Source organism: Artibeus jamaicensis, unplaced genomic scaffold, assembly GCF_021234435.1.
Source record: "Artibeus jamaicensis isolate MK-2021 breed Jamaican fruit bat unplaced genomic scaffold, CSHL_Jam_final contig_648, whole genome shotgun sequence".
NCBI lineage: Eukaryota > Metazoa > Chordata > Mammalia > Chiroptera > Phyllostomidae > Artibeus > Artibeus jamaicensis.
Genome location: NW_026521912.1, coordinates 354,897 through 369,012, shown reverse-complemented (window position 1 = coordinate 369,012; position 14,116 = coordinate 354,897). Strand labels below are relative to the sequence as shown.

Below are 14,116 nucleotides of genomic sequence, written 5' to 3'. Positions count from 1 at the left end.
TAGAAGGTTCACACTTTAAGACAGGATTGGGTTATATTTAAGTTTATACCAGGTCTTCCTCACCAACAACTCAAATTCTTTTACTCCAAAACTAGTTTCTGGAAATATGAGGCCTTTCTGCTGGACACAAAGGTTACACACATTTCAATGTCCTATGATTTGCCATTCTGGCCATGATTTATACAATGTTTCCAGATGCAGAGAAGATTATAAAAATAACATCTGCAACTAAATAGAAAATGACTTCAAATAATTCGTAATGTGACTGTTTGACCCTCTGACTAAAACTTAGTTTTAGGCTTTTGCCTGCATCTTTTACTGAGGTATGCTACGTGTTAGAGAAAGTAACACAGGTAGCAGGTGTTTTAAACACCTGGTACATGAATCAACCCCATCCAAAATCACTCCAAGTACTCTGAGTGGGCCTGGTGTTTCTCTGCTGCTGCCAGAGATCTCTCATCTGTCATACCAGAAACCAAAACTGGGACCAGCTACATGGCACCATGAAATTTGGATAGGTTTATTTCCATAAGCTTCTCCAAAATCACAATGAACATAGGCCAGTGACAAAGAAGGCTTGTCATAGGGGAAGGAAAATTCACAAGATGAACAGACACAGTCTATCAAGCAGTATATTTTATAGTCTGAGGCCCAGAGAAGCACCTGCCATGTCTAATCCAATTAAATTTACACAATCTATTCAAGGTTTACTTTCTACCATCAACTTGTTTAGAGACTACAAATGAATCTCAGAGAGATGAGAAGATATTTCAAAGACAGAAGCTGGAGGTAGACTGTATCACCTTGTGCTGAGGAGCAAAACGGTGCTCACTTAGCAACCAGACTCTACAAGATGTTTTGGATGGTGTTGAATGTCAGAGAAGTGAACAGGTAGGTAGTCATGGAAATAATGGTTCTGCATGAGAAGACAGTATTGTGGACAATACAGAAAACTCTGGTATTAGGTTTTCTGAAGGTCCTTCCAAATGCAAGCCTCAGCCAAAGCAAGTTGATGTGCTCTCCACACTAAGAGGAATAAGACAGAAATTAAGTAACACCAGCTGGAACCACTGAAAGAACCAATATCTGGTGTTCACCCTGAAATGTCCAGTTTTTGAGGGACAAGAAGGCCTGAACTAAAAAATAATCTGACTTAGAAAACTACAATTTTCTAGTTGGGTGTATTATTCAATTATTTCCTTCAAAGCATTTTATTAACTGAGGAAAACATACCTATTTGTGACAATGTTATTACCCCTCTTTGATGGTGGCTAACTTCTTTCCAGTCTGACTTTGCATTTATCATTCTTTTAAATTTAAAACACTCTTGTGTTCAGGTTGTTCAGTTCTATCACGGTGGTTCTTATGTCATATCACCATTCTTGAATGCCTTGCTGCCCTCAGGTGGTCTCTAGTTTCAGATGTAGTCTTCCAATTGGCCTAGCATTTTGTTTGTTATTAGAGAGAATTTCACTGTTACAAAACATGGCTTGTTTTGCACAGCTCAGTGCTGTAAAGATACCACTCCAACAATGGCTGCTCAATGTGTTGAGGTGGTCATTAGGGCCTATGAAACTGCATGAGAAACTTCCAGAACCTCTAGAAGGTGTTTACCCTCAGAGAAACACCTTCACCTGGTGGCGAAGGCTTCCTCTATTCTGGAGCTCTTGTTGCCCAACTGTGGCCTAAGGCTCCTAAGGAAAGCCACTTCCCCTTCCAAATGGGGTGTGACATTTGGGGATGGGCCTTCCTGGTGACTAGGGACTGACAATGGCATGGCGTCCTGAAAATGAGCCTCCTGGCCATGGAGGACTAGTGACGCTTTTATTAACTGATCAGTGCCACTTTCCCATAACTCATTTAGTGATGTCTTCAGGAAAGATCCTCATCAGAAGGGAGAAAAAAATGGAGCCCCCTTAAAATAAAGCTGGAGCTGCCACCTGACAAGGACTGCCTCGTATGTCTTATGCCTCAAACCTTAGAAAGTTAAAACAGGGCAGAATGACCTTTGGACAGGGCCTAAAACTATGTTGTGCCCCAAAGACCTGTTTGCAAACCGAATAACAAAGCGGATACTGGGGCTCCTGGACTGATGGCTGTTGGACTGAAAACATGGTTTAGAATTACATCACTATGCTATGTTATCTGCACTGACAGGAATGTCTTCCTTTTGCTGATGCCGTCATTCCTCTTCCCTGTCTCCTACACATCCCTCGCCTCTGTCTCCTCATCAGGCCTCTGCCTGAAATCAAGCATTCCCAAAGAGCTGTCCTTTGATGTCAAATAAATGCTTGTTGCCTCTCACTTTGTAAGGTCTTCTATTTTCAGGTTAACAATACCTGTGTAATGAAACCGCCCTAAAAAACCTAAAAGGGTGGGGCTTGGAGATCTGGGGAGAGTGGTGCACCTGGACACAGCAGAGAAGCCCCTCAACCCTTCCCACACACCTGGCCCTATGCCTTTCCATCTGGCTGTTTCTGAGTTAGACCCTTTCTTAATAAAACAGTGATCAAATAAATAAAATATTTATCTGACTTCTGTGAAGCACTCTGGCAGATTAATCAAATCTAAGGAGCAGCTCCTGGGAATTTGCAACCTATCGCCAGCTGGTCAGAAGCACAGGTGGTTAAGTGAACTCTCTACTGTAGGCCAAATGGGCAGGGGTGGTATTGTAAGAATAAACCCTTAACCATGGGCTCTGATGCTATTTCCAGGTAGATGGTGCCAGACCTGAGTTGAGTTGTAGGACACAGGCTGGTGTTGGAGAATTGCTTGCTGGTGTGGGGAGAACCACAATGCAGTTGGGTGCAGGACATCAGGGGTTCACTTCCCTGAGAAAAGGGTTCACCCAGCCTGTTGTCTGAGGGGGCCAACCCTCAGGTGTCCTTCAGAATAACCAGGAGTGAAAAGACTCAGAGCTGCAGAGGCAAGTGACTTGCCTGCATAGATATGCACTGGAGCCAGAGAAGGAAGTGGTCAGGAGGGCCCTGTCCCTGTCCCTTGGACTTGCCAGGAACCAGACCAAGGAGACTGCATGCCTCTGCTGAGGACCAGCTCTTAGGTGCTCCCCACAGACCCTGTGTTCCTTCTAACAGGCTTTCAGCCTGTGAGCAACCAAAGACAGTAACTGGAAATGCAACAGGCTAGATGAGAAGGACACCCAGACAAAGAGAAACTAAGGTGGCATGCTAGTTTGAGGACAGCTTTTGTTTTGAGGACAGCTTTTGTTTATCCTGAGCTTTTGTTTTGTGAGTCACAGAAAGCCAACAAAGAAAGCCAATTAACTACTTGATCTGTCCAAACTTGAGAGATATTAAAATGGTCTGTAATCACTTTTCCTCCATTCTAAGACACATTCTCTTTCACCTTGTACTGTTTCTGAAATCAGGGCATGTTTAATAATTAGCCACGTAGAGGAGTGTGGGACAGCAGATTTTTGTCTGGGCCACTGCTGGCCAGCTCGTGTCAGGCAGTGTGACCTTCCAGGCCCCACTCCTGGCTCAGGAACATCTATCTGTCCTTGCCGGCGTCAACAGACGTTCAGGAGTTGTTGTTGACTATCCAGCTATCTGTAAAGGAACTAGGGGGAAATGGTACCCAGTCCAAGAGGCCAATGAAGCACACCTGATGGTTTGAATCACACTTTAAATTCCAGAGGGGTTAATGGGGCAAAGACAGCTCAGATTGGAGATGGCCATGTGTCTCCAAGTGGCTCTGCATGCTGCTGTGACCAGGGTGGCTGACAGCTCAGGCCAAGGTAGGAGCTGCCAGAGGTGAAGGTGGTACCATGGCACCTCGCACCTGGAGGGGTACAGAGTTAGGAGGCGGGGCTTTCCTCCCTTCCCATCGGCTGGGAAACTCTTCCCACGAGTTAAGAGATCGGGACCTATGCAGGCTTACTTCAGTCTCTCCCCTTTCCTCACAGTTTTTAGGTGACAGAGTTGGTAGCATGTTATTACTTTACCAAGACAAATCAACGTTAGGAGCCTCATTTAATCAATTCCCTTTTGACTCTCTGTAGTGTGCATATGTTATGGGTGTACCCGTGTTCCAGGCTCCTGAATGCCTTTTAATGTTGTTTCACTTTTAACCTTCCTGAGTCATTGTGTTTTGACATTTTCTTCTAAAACAAATTTTTATTGTTGTTCAGTTATAGTTGTCCCCATTCTTTCCCCATTACTCTCCTCTGCCCCGCCCACCTTGTTTTGATATTTTCTAATTGACAGCATCAACTTGGATATTATTTTTTGATCCAGTGTTAGATCCTTTTAAAAGAAGAGTTTCACATTTACTGTAGTGGTAGGACTTGTGGTTCATCTTACTCTACTCTCGGTTTCTGTGTTTTCAATCTTCTGTCTTCTCTGCTTTCTCACTTTTGCAGTGTGAGCATATACACATGTAAATGTGTGTTTGTTCTAATTATGGAAAACTATCCTGTTACTATTGCCTTTCACAATCACCATTAATCCAGGAATAATTAACCTCTTCTTTCTCTGTCAACATGGGGAGTGAAGCTGGCTGCTCCCACAGAGACGGTGAACCAGTGCTGACTTCTCTGCTGTGTTTGCGACCCTGCTCACAGCTGCCATTTAAAGCTTCTTCTACTACTAAAGGTTTCCCATGCTTACTGCCAGCACCAGTCATTATTTTTTTAAACTTTCTGTGTCTATGATGTCCCAGGACTAGCCAGTTCTTAGAAATGGCAAAGGGCTAGCCTGGGAGCATGCCTTTCAGATGTGAGGTCTCCAACCGCCAGCCACCCCCTTTATTTCTCACCCATGAGAACAGTATGTCCCCTGCCCAACATCATCCTAGGGCCGCATAGCAGGCCACTACACACCAGCCCTAGACCTAAAGCCAGCTCGAGCTCTTCAAATTGGCCAGTCTTGACCGGCTCCCCTACCCTGCCTTGCTCTGCCCTGCCTTTCCCATGAGAACACCATGATGGCTCTGGCCTGGACTTCTCGTGTTCCTCCCGCATCCCAATCAGACTTGTGCTTCCTTGTGTGGCCTGCAAGGACTGGCATGCTGTTCTCTTGGGAACTGTGAGTAATAAGTTTTTTCAATAGCCTTGGCCTCTCTGGGTACTTAGTGTCGCCTCCATAAATCAAAGCCCCGTGGGCACAGAGGAAACACTGTGGCCCTCCTTTCTGCATATTTGGTTTCATTCCCTGAGCAGTCTGGGTGGCCCGGACTCCCGGAAGTGGTCAGGCTGAGCCAGCCTCGGGCCGCACTACCCCCGTGTCCTGGAGGCACCTCCTTCACTGCAGGCTTCCTGTGGTTCCAGGTCCTACATGAGTGGGGAGTGGCTCTGAGCATGTCCAGGCTGCCCTGCACCCCACCTCCTGGGCTTGCAGTCCTACCCCCTGCTCCAGGTGCCTGGTCCTGCCAGATCTTGGCCAGCAACTCCTGAGAGAGTCAGCTTTTATGACACCTGCCCTCAGTCCTGCCCACACAAACCGCACGGGCTTCCCACAGTTTGTAGGAAGCTGTGCTCCTGTTACTGCTGCATGCTGAGGTCACCCCACAGAGGTTTCTTGTGTCAACCTCAGATGGAAGCCAAAGACATAATAATAACAACAGAAAATACAGCAGGTGTTTCCATGAGGAGCCAAACCAGGGAGACCCATGATGGGCAACAGTATGCTGTCCGGCCCCATCGGAGGGCAGGGATGTGGCAGTGCTTTGAAGGATTCACCTGAGGACCGTGGTTAAAATCACCTGGGGAGCTAGTAAAAGTCATGCTGTGGGCCCAGCCTGGACCTGTGAATTCGCCTCTTTCAGGAGGGGCCCCAAGCTCCCCATGCTGCTCCCAGGTGCACTAGGGGCTGAGAGCCCCCAGCCAGAGGTGGGCGAGTGAGCCTGGGCTGGGACCATACCCTGCCCCAGGTGTCCCTCCTTGCCCCCTCATGACCCAACACTGTGACCCTGAGCCTCCAGGGCCAGTGGCAGGACACTCACCCTGCAGTCTCCTCGAACACAGATGCTGAAGGCGTCCTTGTAGGAGCAGCGTGTCCCATCATGCACCATTCGCTTCATGGACACAACCTCCCCGGTCTCCTTGGACTCACAGTAGAGGTGGCACCTCTCCTTGGCTGGAAGGGAAGAAGCAGGGTGTCAGGGAGGAGGGTGGGCTGCTCGTTCACCTCCCTGCCCAAATCCACTTCTTAGGATTCACCGCCCTCCCGAACGCACCTGCCCTGAGGCAGGAAAAGGAAAGGGCGGGGGACTGCAGCCCCTTTCTTTTGTGTCTCTGTCTCAGGGCCTTGACCCTGGGGGCTGACTTAGGAAGAGCTTTGCCTCCTGAGCAGCCCTTGGGCTGCTGACCCCTGGGGGAGGCAAGTGGCTGTTTGGCAGCTCTTCACCTGAAGACCCCTTTAGTCAGCCTTCTCTGAACCCCAATAAGGCTAGATGCCCTCGATCCAGTTTGGGTCACTAAAACACTGGTTGTTAATTGACAGCTGTCTACCCTGCCTGCCAGGCTGCACCCCTCCCTGTGCAGGGTATTCAGCTGGTGTCACACACACAGGACGATGGGGACAGTGGGACCATGGGGCAATGAGGTCCATGCTGGCAATGGGCCCTGCCCAGTGCCTGGAAGGAACAAAGACTGTATGTTTAAAATTCCATCATGGCTACAGGGACCCAAGTGGAATGCAAACACTATCATGCCTAAAGTTACCAGACTTTTCAGTTCCTAGAAGGCAATACATGCCTTTTCATGAGTAAAGCAGTTCAAATTACAGTTTCTGACACTGAGTCTTGAATGAAAGATGAGAAGGCTGGAGGCAGCCTGATTCCTTGACAGGGTCCACCTAGCACCATCCCCACCTCCATCCCTGCATGGGATTAATAGCACACCTGTTGCCTCCTCCACCAGCTGGAGGTTGCAGGACCAGGACTCACCAAGCCGCTGCTCTCCTGCCTGCACCCCTGGCCAGGCCCAGTGCTCTGGCTCCTCCAGGACTGCAGTCCTGCTTGAGCTCCCAGCTCCAGCCTCAGTGGCTCCAAAGGCCCCCTTTGAAGGAGTCACCTGAGGACTGTGTGTTAAAATCACCTGGGGAGCTAGTAAAAGTCATGCTGTGGGCCCAGCCTGGACCTGTGAATTACCCCCACAGGGCTCTGCTGGTGGCCCTGTGACCAGCAGCCTTGCTCCCACAGGCTCTGCAGCACAAGAAAGTCCAAGCCCCAGTCTAGCTACCCGACCATCCCTGAGCCTCACTCTGCCCTCTGCATGCAGCCTCACCGTCTTGGTGCTCATGGGGTAGCCAGTGGTGCTGGGCGCCACCATGCTCAAAGTACAGGTCCCACTGCTGGCACTGCTGCTCACGGAAGTCGGCCAGGCTGTCGGGGCAGCTCTGGGAGTTGCAGAGTTGGAAGTCGTAGCTGAGGCCTGAGCAGGAGCGGCCCCCGTTGGCTGGGCTGAAGGAGAGGGCAGAGGCCTTGCAGCTCAACATCATCAGGAAGAGGCCAGCCTTTGGGGCACCACTTGTGGAATCTGGGGGATCCCTTGTCTCAGGTGTTAGGCAGCTCTGCTGGCTGATGGAACTCAGCTCTGCCCTGTCCTATCCATAGAGCGAGGGTAGCCCGTGAGCCTCCCAGAAGGCCGGTGATCCTTCCTCAGGGCCCTGTGGGGTCCCCTCTGTCTGTGCCTGACCAGGGTGAGAATTCAAAGAGCAGTTCTGAAATACTAGAATCCACCACAAAGGTTCTTCCTTGTTGTGAGCACCTGGTGGCACTCCACCTCCATGTCTGTAATCCTCTGGCTTCACTGAGAACGGTTCACAGAGCTCCAACCCCACAGAACAGGCACTGGCTGTGGGTCACCAGGTGCATCTGCCACACTGGAGGGTGTGGTGGGCCAGGCCCTAGGAGGGGATGGGGCTTCAGTGCTGTCATCTGCCAGATGTGGGGAGCCCAGCAGAGTCAAGGCCCCTGGTTTGTGCTGCTCAGGGCAGAGGAGAAAAGCTGCCTCTGTGAAGCCCTGCCGTGGACTGTGCTCGGCCGGGAGTCAGTCAGAGGTCTCCATGGTTGATGGGAGATAGAAAGAAAGGGCAACTCTGAGATTGATGCGAGGGTCACCAGTAGGACCACGGGCCAATGACAACACCAATAAGGGTGTCCCCAGGGGAGAGAGGGCAGGCCTGGATGGAGGTGTGGGGAGCCCAGGGAAGCTGTGAGCACCTGTGTGGCAAGCAGGAAGGCCCTGCTGTCGTGGGAGGCCTTGATCAGCCCAGGCGTGAGCATGCTGACAGAGCCAAAACCCATGCCGACTCCAAAATAGAGAGTGAGTTGGAGAATCTGGGGTGGTGGGGAATAGGTGAAGAGCTGCAGGATTGCAGTCATGAGAGGGTGGGCTGTGGAGAATACAGTGGGAGCTCCTGCAAGCAGGGCCCAGCTAGGGGCTGTGTGCTGTCTCCACACTGGTTCCAGTGTCGTCGGAAGAGCTTTGGACTAGCCCTGGGAGTAGAAACTAAATTGGGCAGCGTGAGGTCCAGCAGTAGTCACTAGGACGACAATGAGTAAGGGCAGCCTGGGGGCCACCTGCACTGCCAACAGAAGCTGTGTGGGGCCTGTGAGCTCAGGATGCTCCATGCACTGCAGCCACGGGTCTCCCATGGATGTGGATGAGGCTGATGTCAATCAACAGTCGCTGCACGCTGTCCGACAAGGAGTGCTGGAGCTGGGCAGGACCTGGCCATTCTCTGGGATCGATGGCTTTTATGAACAGATGTGCTCCCAGGCTGTACTGACAGCTTTGCTACTGTCACTGCTGTCCCTGCCCCTTGTTGCCACTGAAGAGGCTGGGCAAGCCAGAGGGGTAAAATCCCTACAGCGTGCAGGTGAGATGGGACGGAATGTGTGCCGCCTCTCCCCTCCAAAGCTGTATTAGCTGCCCCAGAGCCAGGCTCAGAGTGAGTCTGCTGGAGCCTGGGAGCCTAGCATCAGCAGGAGGGCCTGGACCCTCCTGGTGGGAAGTCAGGTGGAGTGGCTCTCCTTACTGGGCACCCTGGGCTCGAGTTACTCCATCACATGCGAATGGGTGGCCAAGACTTATTATTCACTCTGTACTTGCTGCATGCCAGGCACACACCATAGGACAGGAATCCCATGGTCCTTGCCCAGCAGCCTATGGCCGCTGTGGTTCTAACTTTCTGTTTGGTCAGTCTCATTGTGAGGCAAGCGTACTAGGCAAGCTTGAGGGGAGTCAGGGGGCAGGGCACTTAGGGCACCCTTGCTGCCTCTGCTCCTGGTGAGGACAGCAGCCTGGAGCCCTGAGCAGAAGTCCATCAGAGTGGGAGGAGAGGGCTCCATTAGGAGCTGGGCTAGTGGCCCCTGGTACAGGTGACCCTGAGGTGCGGGCTGTCCCTCTGTTAGAGCCCAGGACACCAATCCCTTCCCGGCCAACGTGGCCTTGACCCCTCTCCCCAGAGCTGTTACTGCAGAGCCCCCCCGGCTCTCTGGTGGCCAGTTCAGGGCCTGGCCAGAAAAAATGCAGTAGCCTGGCAGACTGGACAGGCCTCAGAGACCTGTGGGGCTTCACTTCTGGGGTCGCAGACTCCTCTGAGAAGTTGATATGAATAGTGACCTTCTCCCCCAGAAAAATGTGCATGCACAGAAAGTCTAGTGTGATTTCTGATGAGGCCATGGCAGAGCCCAGAGGAGGAGGATGAGCCCAGGACTGGAGATCAGAACTTAGGGTCCCAACCCAAATCTCTAAGGGGACCAGGTGGGGGTAGCAGGTGAGTAAAGAATGCTGGTGGGAGCAACCTGAGTTGCCCACTAGCCTGTACGCAGGCCCGGAATTGCTATGGTGCCCAGTTTAGAAAACTCTTTTCTTCGTGTGAAATTCCAGGTTTTTAACATTTTCATGTAAATCAAAATCTTTAAAAAATCTGGACAGACTGAAGAAAGACAAAAGCCGTGCATCTCATGGCAACTGAGTGGCTGCGGATGGGCAGGGGAAGACCAGGGAGCGGCCATCGGTGGGGCTGTCCTCCTGTACACTGGGCCTTTGTCACCTCGCTGTGTGTGCAACTGCAGAAACTCCGTGGCAGGCTGCCAAGGCCAGGGGCAGGGAGGGGGAATGCTAAGTTACCTGTCCTGAGACATATGGGCTGCAGGGGCCCAGTCCAGGGCACCCTGGCTCCACACCCTTCCTCTCTGTGGGCACTGTCGTGGTGGTGCCCAGGCTCTGGGGCTGGCAGAAAAAGTGGCCTGGGTGTGAATGAGGAAGTGGCTATGGGTCAAGGAGTGGGCACGGACCAGAAAGACACTTATTAGGTGGGATAAGAACAGGGATGAGAGGCATGCGGAAGGACTAGGGAAGACCAAACAGCAGGCCCCAGGCCTGGGAGGCAGGTGGGGGAGTGTGGTTGGAGATGGGGGTCACGTGGGCATGAGGGCAGCCTCCCCAGGCTGTGTGTCCCCTGGGCATCTTCATTCAGGGAGCTTGTTGCTGAACCTGCCCCTTGCCTGACTGTGAACAGCGGCCCCCTGCTCAGGTTCCTGGCATCCTGTAGCCCAAGAGAGCCCTCCTGTGCCTTAGCCTTACTTCCTGGTCTGTGTCCCACCTTCTGTTGTTGATGCCCTCGACTGAGAAGGGCAGAGTAAGCCCGTGCTGACAGGAGGTGCCTGATGGGGAAAATGGCCCTAGGCCTGTGGGTCAGGAGACCAGGTTTCCAGGCTTTCAGAGCTAGCTCTGTCCCCAGTGGCTGTGTGACCCAGGCCATGAGCCTCCCCTCTCTGAGTCTCAGCTTCCCCCAAGGGATAGTGAGTGGGGGACAGGGCTATGGGCCTCTGCACCTCTCTAAGACTGGTGTGCAGCCTCAGGGGCCTTGTGGGTTGGGCAGGGGCCTCAGAGCCGCAGCTGCCACCCAAGAGCTGGGAAACACTGGGGCCAACTTACTGTGGGTTGTCGCACTGTCGAGTCCTGAACTTAACACCTGTGCCACAGGTACGTGAGCAGGAGCCGAAGGGACTCCAGGAACCCCAGTTGCCGTCCCGTTTGAGGATGTCAGGCGTCAGCCAGATGCAGTGTCCTTTAAAGCAGTGCTGAAAGACAGAAGGCAGTTCCCTTGACCCATGTGCCCTGCCCTGCCTTCACCCTGCAGTGCCCGTGGAGACCTCCTGGCCCTAGAGGCACAGGTAGGAGAGGGCCTACGTACCCATAGAAGCTTCAAGCCCTTCGAGAGGCTGAGTGAGGTGCTAGCCCATCCAGCTCCACTGGTCACTGCCTGGCCTTCCCCATCCTTGACACTTTGTCCAGCCTACTGTGTCCCTAGCCAGAGCCTGCCCATACCGTGTCTCCAGGGTGAAGCCATCAGCATGCCCACACAGGGGACAATCAAACAAATGCGAGCAACTCATCGAGCCATGGGTTCCAGAGACATGCAAGATCTGCCCATGTAAGCAAAAAAGCCAGTTTAAAGAAAATTTGGAAACGCAGGTTGGGTGGTATGCCGACATGGTAAAAACTCATGAACAAAGTAAGGGCAGCACCGGCAAGCAGGGAAACACAATCCCATAACTTGAGTTCGATCACTCTGCCTGCCCCATTTCCTTCCCCAGGGAGGAGGCTTATACAGTGCAGGGCCCATTTTAAGAAGATTGCAAAATTAAAAACACCGAGTTAGGTATAAAATGAAATATTGAATTAGAATTAAGAAAATACATCACAGAATATTAAACATTTAAAAACTGACCAATACACTAAACTATAAACAACCAAAAGCAGAGAAAAATGATTTTTTCCAGTTGATTGAACGGCACAAGTTTTTCTGCAAGTCTGGCTGCACGCTCACACATCGGCTCTTCGTGTGATGGTAGCTCCGTGGCATTGTTTCCATAGTGAGAACAGAAAGGCAGCTTGGCTGTTCCTCAGCAAACTTCTTTGGTAACGGGCAGTGAGTGGCAGTTTTAAACTCTGCAGGCCACGTGACCTCTGTGGCCGCTGCCCAGCTCTGCCATAGAAGCAGGGAAGTAGTAGGTCCAGACAACAAGTATGTGAACAGGATATGTGTGTCACAATAAAACTGTTTGTAAAACAGGCAGCAGATGGAAACTTCTAGCATGGAGTTGTAAGGATGTTGGTGAACTCTCTCAGTAAAACAATCATTTAAATGGTGAAAATGATATATTAAAAAAATTGTTCAAAGTATCTGGAAATTGTCCTAAGGTTAATATAATACATGGAGAAACATTTATAAGATCAACTCAATCTTGGTGAGAACAATGAGTGTCTCTTTCTTCCCCAGCTCAGTGAGATGGCGCTCAGCTGCCTGGAGGACAGAGTCCCCCTCCCCACAGCTTCCAGGCTGGGTCTGTGCTGCCACCTAGGAAAAGACAGGCCACTGGCATCTCCCTCGCCCCCTGACTCTGGGTCACAGAAGGCCCATCCCAGGTCAGGGTTTGGCTATGGGAGCTGGGGTTCCCTCTGCCTACCCAGTCCCAGTCCCTGCACTCAGGGTTAAGGTTCTATCCCAGGTCTGGTGGGGCAATGATACTAGACACCCATATTCCCTTACCCAGCTTCCTTGTAGGGCAAGGTCACATGCCAAAAGGGACAAGCTAGGAAGACCAGGGGCTACCATCCCTATCCAGTGACTGATTTGTAGACCAGGAGTGTCTGGGAGAAGTGGACTACCCCATTACTAGCTCAGGTACAGTGAGTGGTCCAGTGGGCTAGTGGTCTTTGTGGTGGGGTGGGGCTGAGGCAGAACAGAGAGCTCCATTGTTCTCCTGGAGGGAACTGACTTTACTTGGGGCAGATCATGAGGAAATTCATGCCTAAGCGTATTGTCAAAAACAATGTAGATCTTAGTAGCAAACAACTAAGAGGAGGCCAGTAGCTCAATGTTACTAATAGCAGCAAATAAAATGGTAAACCAACTAGAACTGTAAAGAGAGAACCATGAATAAGAGAGCTAAGAACCCTCCTGGGTTCTGAACAAGCCTCAAAGACTGGCAACGCTTTGCCTCTGTGAAGGGTCCAGAATTTAATTGGATAGTACTGTAGACAAGTCATATCCCAGGGCATTATCAAAAACAATACAGCAATCAGCTAGCAGCTAGTGAAAGCTAATAATTGGGTGTGATACCAATAAAGATAGAATAGCCAGAAGCTAATAAAAAGGTCAGAGGAGTCCTGGCTAGTGTGGCTCAGTTGTTTGGAGTGTTGTTTGCTAAAGCAAAAAAGATCAGAGGAGACAGAAAAAGACTAGCTAATGCCACTGTCCTGGTGGGGATGTCAAGGGGAAGGCTTGTGAGATCAGAATGACTATTCACAGACCCAAGGCTGTGACCTCTGAGGAGTAATTAGCAGCTGCACACCGCAGAGCTAATGAAATGTTGGGAACTGTCCTGCTTGGTTTCAGGAGCTGTAACCCTGCCCACAGGTGAAAAGGCCCCACAGCCAGGAGACCTTGGGACCATAAGCCATTAAGGAGATAAAACTTATCCTCCCGGCAGGGACGCAGCCTGTGCCCCCTTTACTTCACCCTGCTTGGCCCCTGGAGGATGGCTGGATAGTCAATGATGGGTAAGATTCCTCAAGGAAGAAACAACCTAAGATAGACACAGTCACAAAGGGGCCATCAGGGAAGGACTTAGGGGATTGTGGAGGAGGGACAAAAGGCCCCCACTCCTCAGCTTTATCACAGCCTGAGTCCTCAGTACATCTGTAAAAAGTCTCCTAATCTCTTGGCTGACTTGCTTTCCCTGCCTGATTCAGGCCTGAAACAATGCCAAAGTGGGGTGCAGCCCTGTGCCAGAACTGGCAGTTCCCAGTGGGGGGTGATCATGCCTAAGAAAGAATGTATAAAGTCTGTGAAATCTGCTTTGGTAAGAATTCCCTCAATTTAAATATTATGGGTCCAAGCACAAAATAAATTTGTTTCCCAAGGTTTTACAGCCAATTGGCATCATCCTGTCTACCAGACCCTGACTCAAAAGGACCCATGATCCCAGAAATCTGTAAACTATACCTCCTTTCTTTGATATGCATCCCTATGTAAGCTAAACTCAATAAAAGTCCATTGAAAGAGGCTATAAATGCCCTTCTCCTCTGAGAGACTGGCTACCTTTCCTCCCCAAGCAGGTCATGTCTTGGCAGACT

General features: G+C 51.0%; 1 protein-coding gene across 3 annotated transcripts in view; it reads right to left on the bottom strand.

The window, feature by feature from the left end:
* ADAMTS2 (ADAM metallopeptidase with thrombospondin type 1 motif 2) overlaps positions 1–14,116 on the bottom strand; it is a 267,913-nt gene that overhangs the window by 26,953 nt on the left and 226,844 nt on the right. For 2 of the 3 annotated variants that reach the window (XM_053670905.1, XM_053670906.1), the window contains 3 exons: positions 10,910–11,055; positions 7,247–7,422; positions 5,962–6,095 (listed from right to left, as the gene is read on the bottom strand). In XM_053670905.1, the coding sequence (XP_053526880.1) occupies positions 5,962–6,095; positions 7,247–7,422; positions 10,910–11,055 (456 nt within the window). Of the gene's footprint in view, positions 1–5,961; positions 6,096–7,246; positions 7,423–10,909; positions 11,056–14,116 lie in introns of those variants that run through there. The other variant, XM_053670907.1, reaches the window with a different exon arrangement.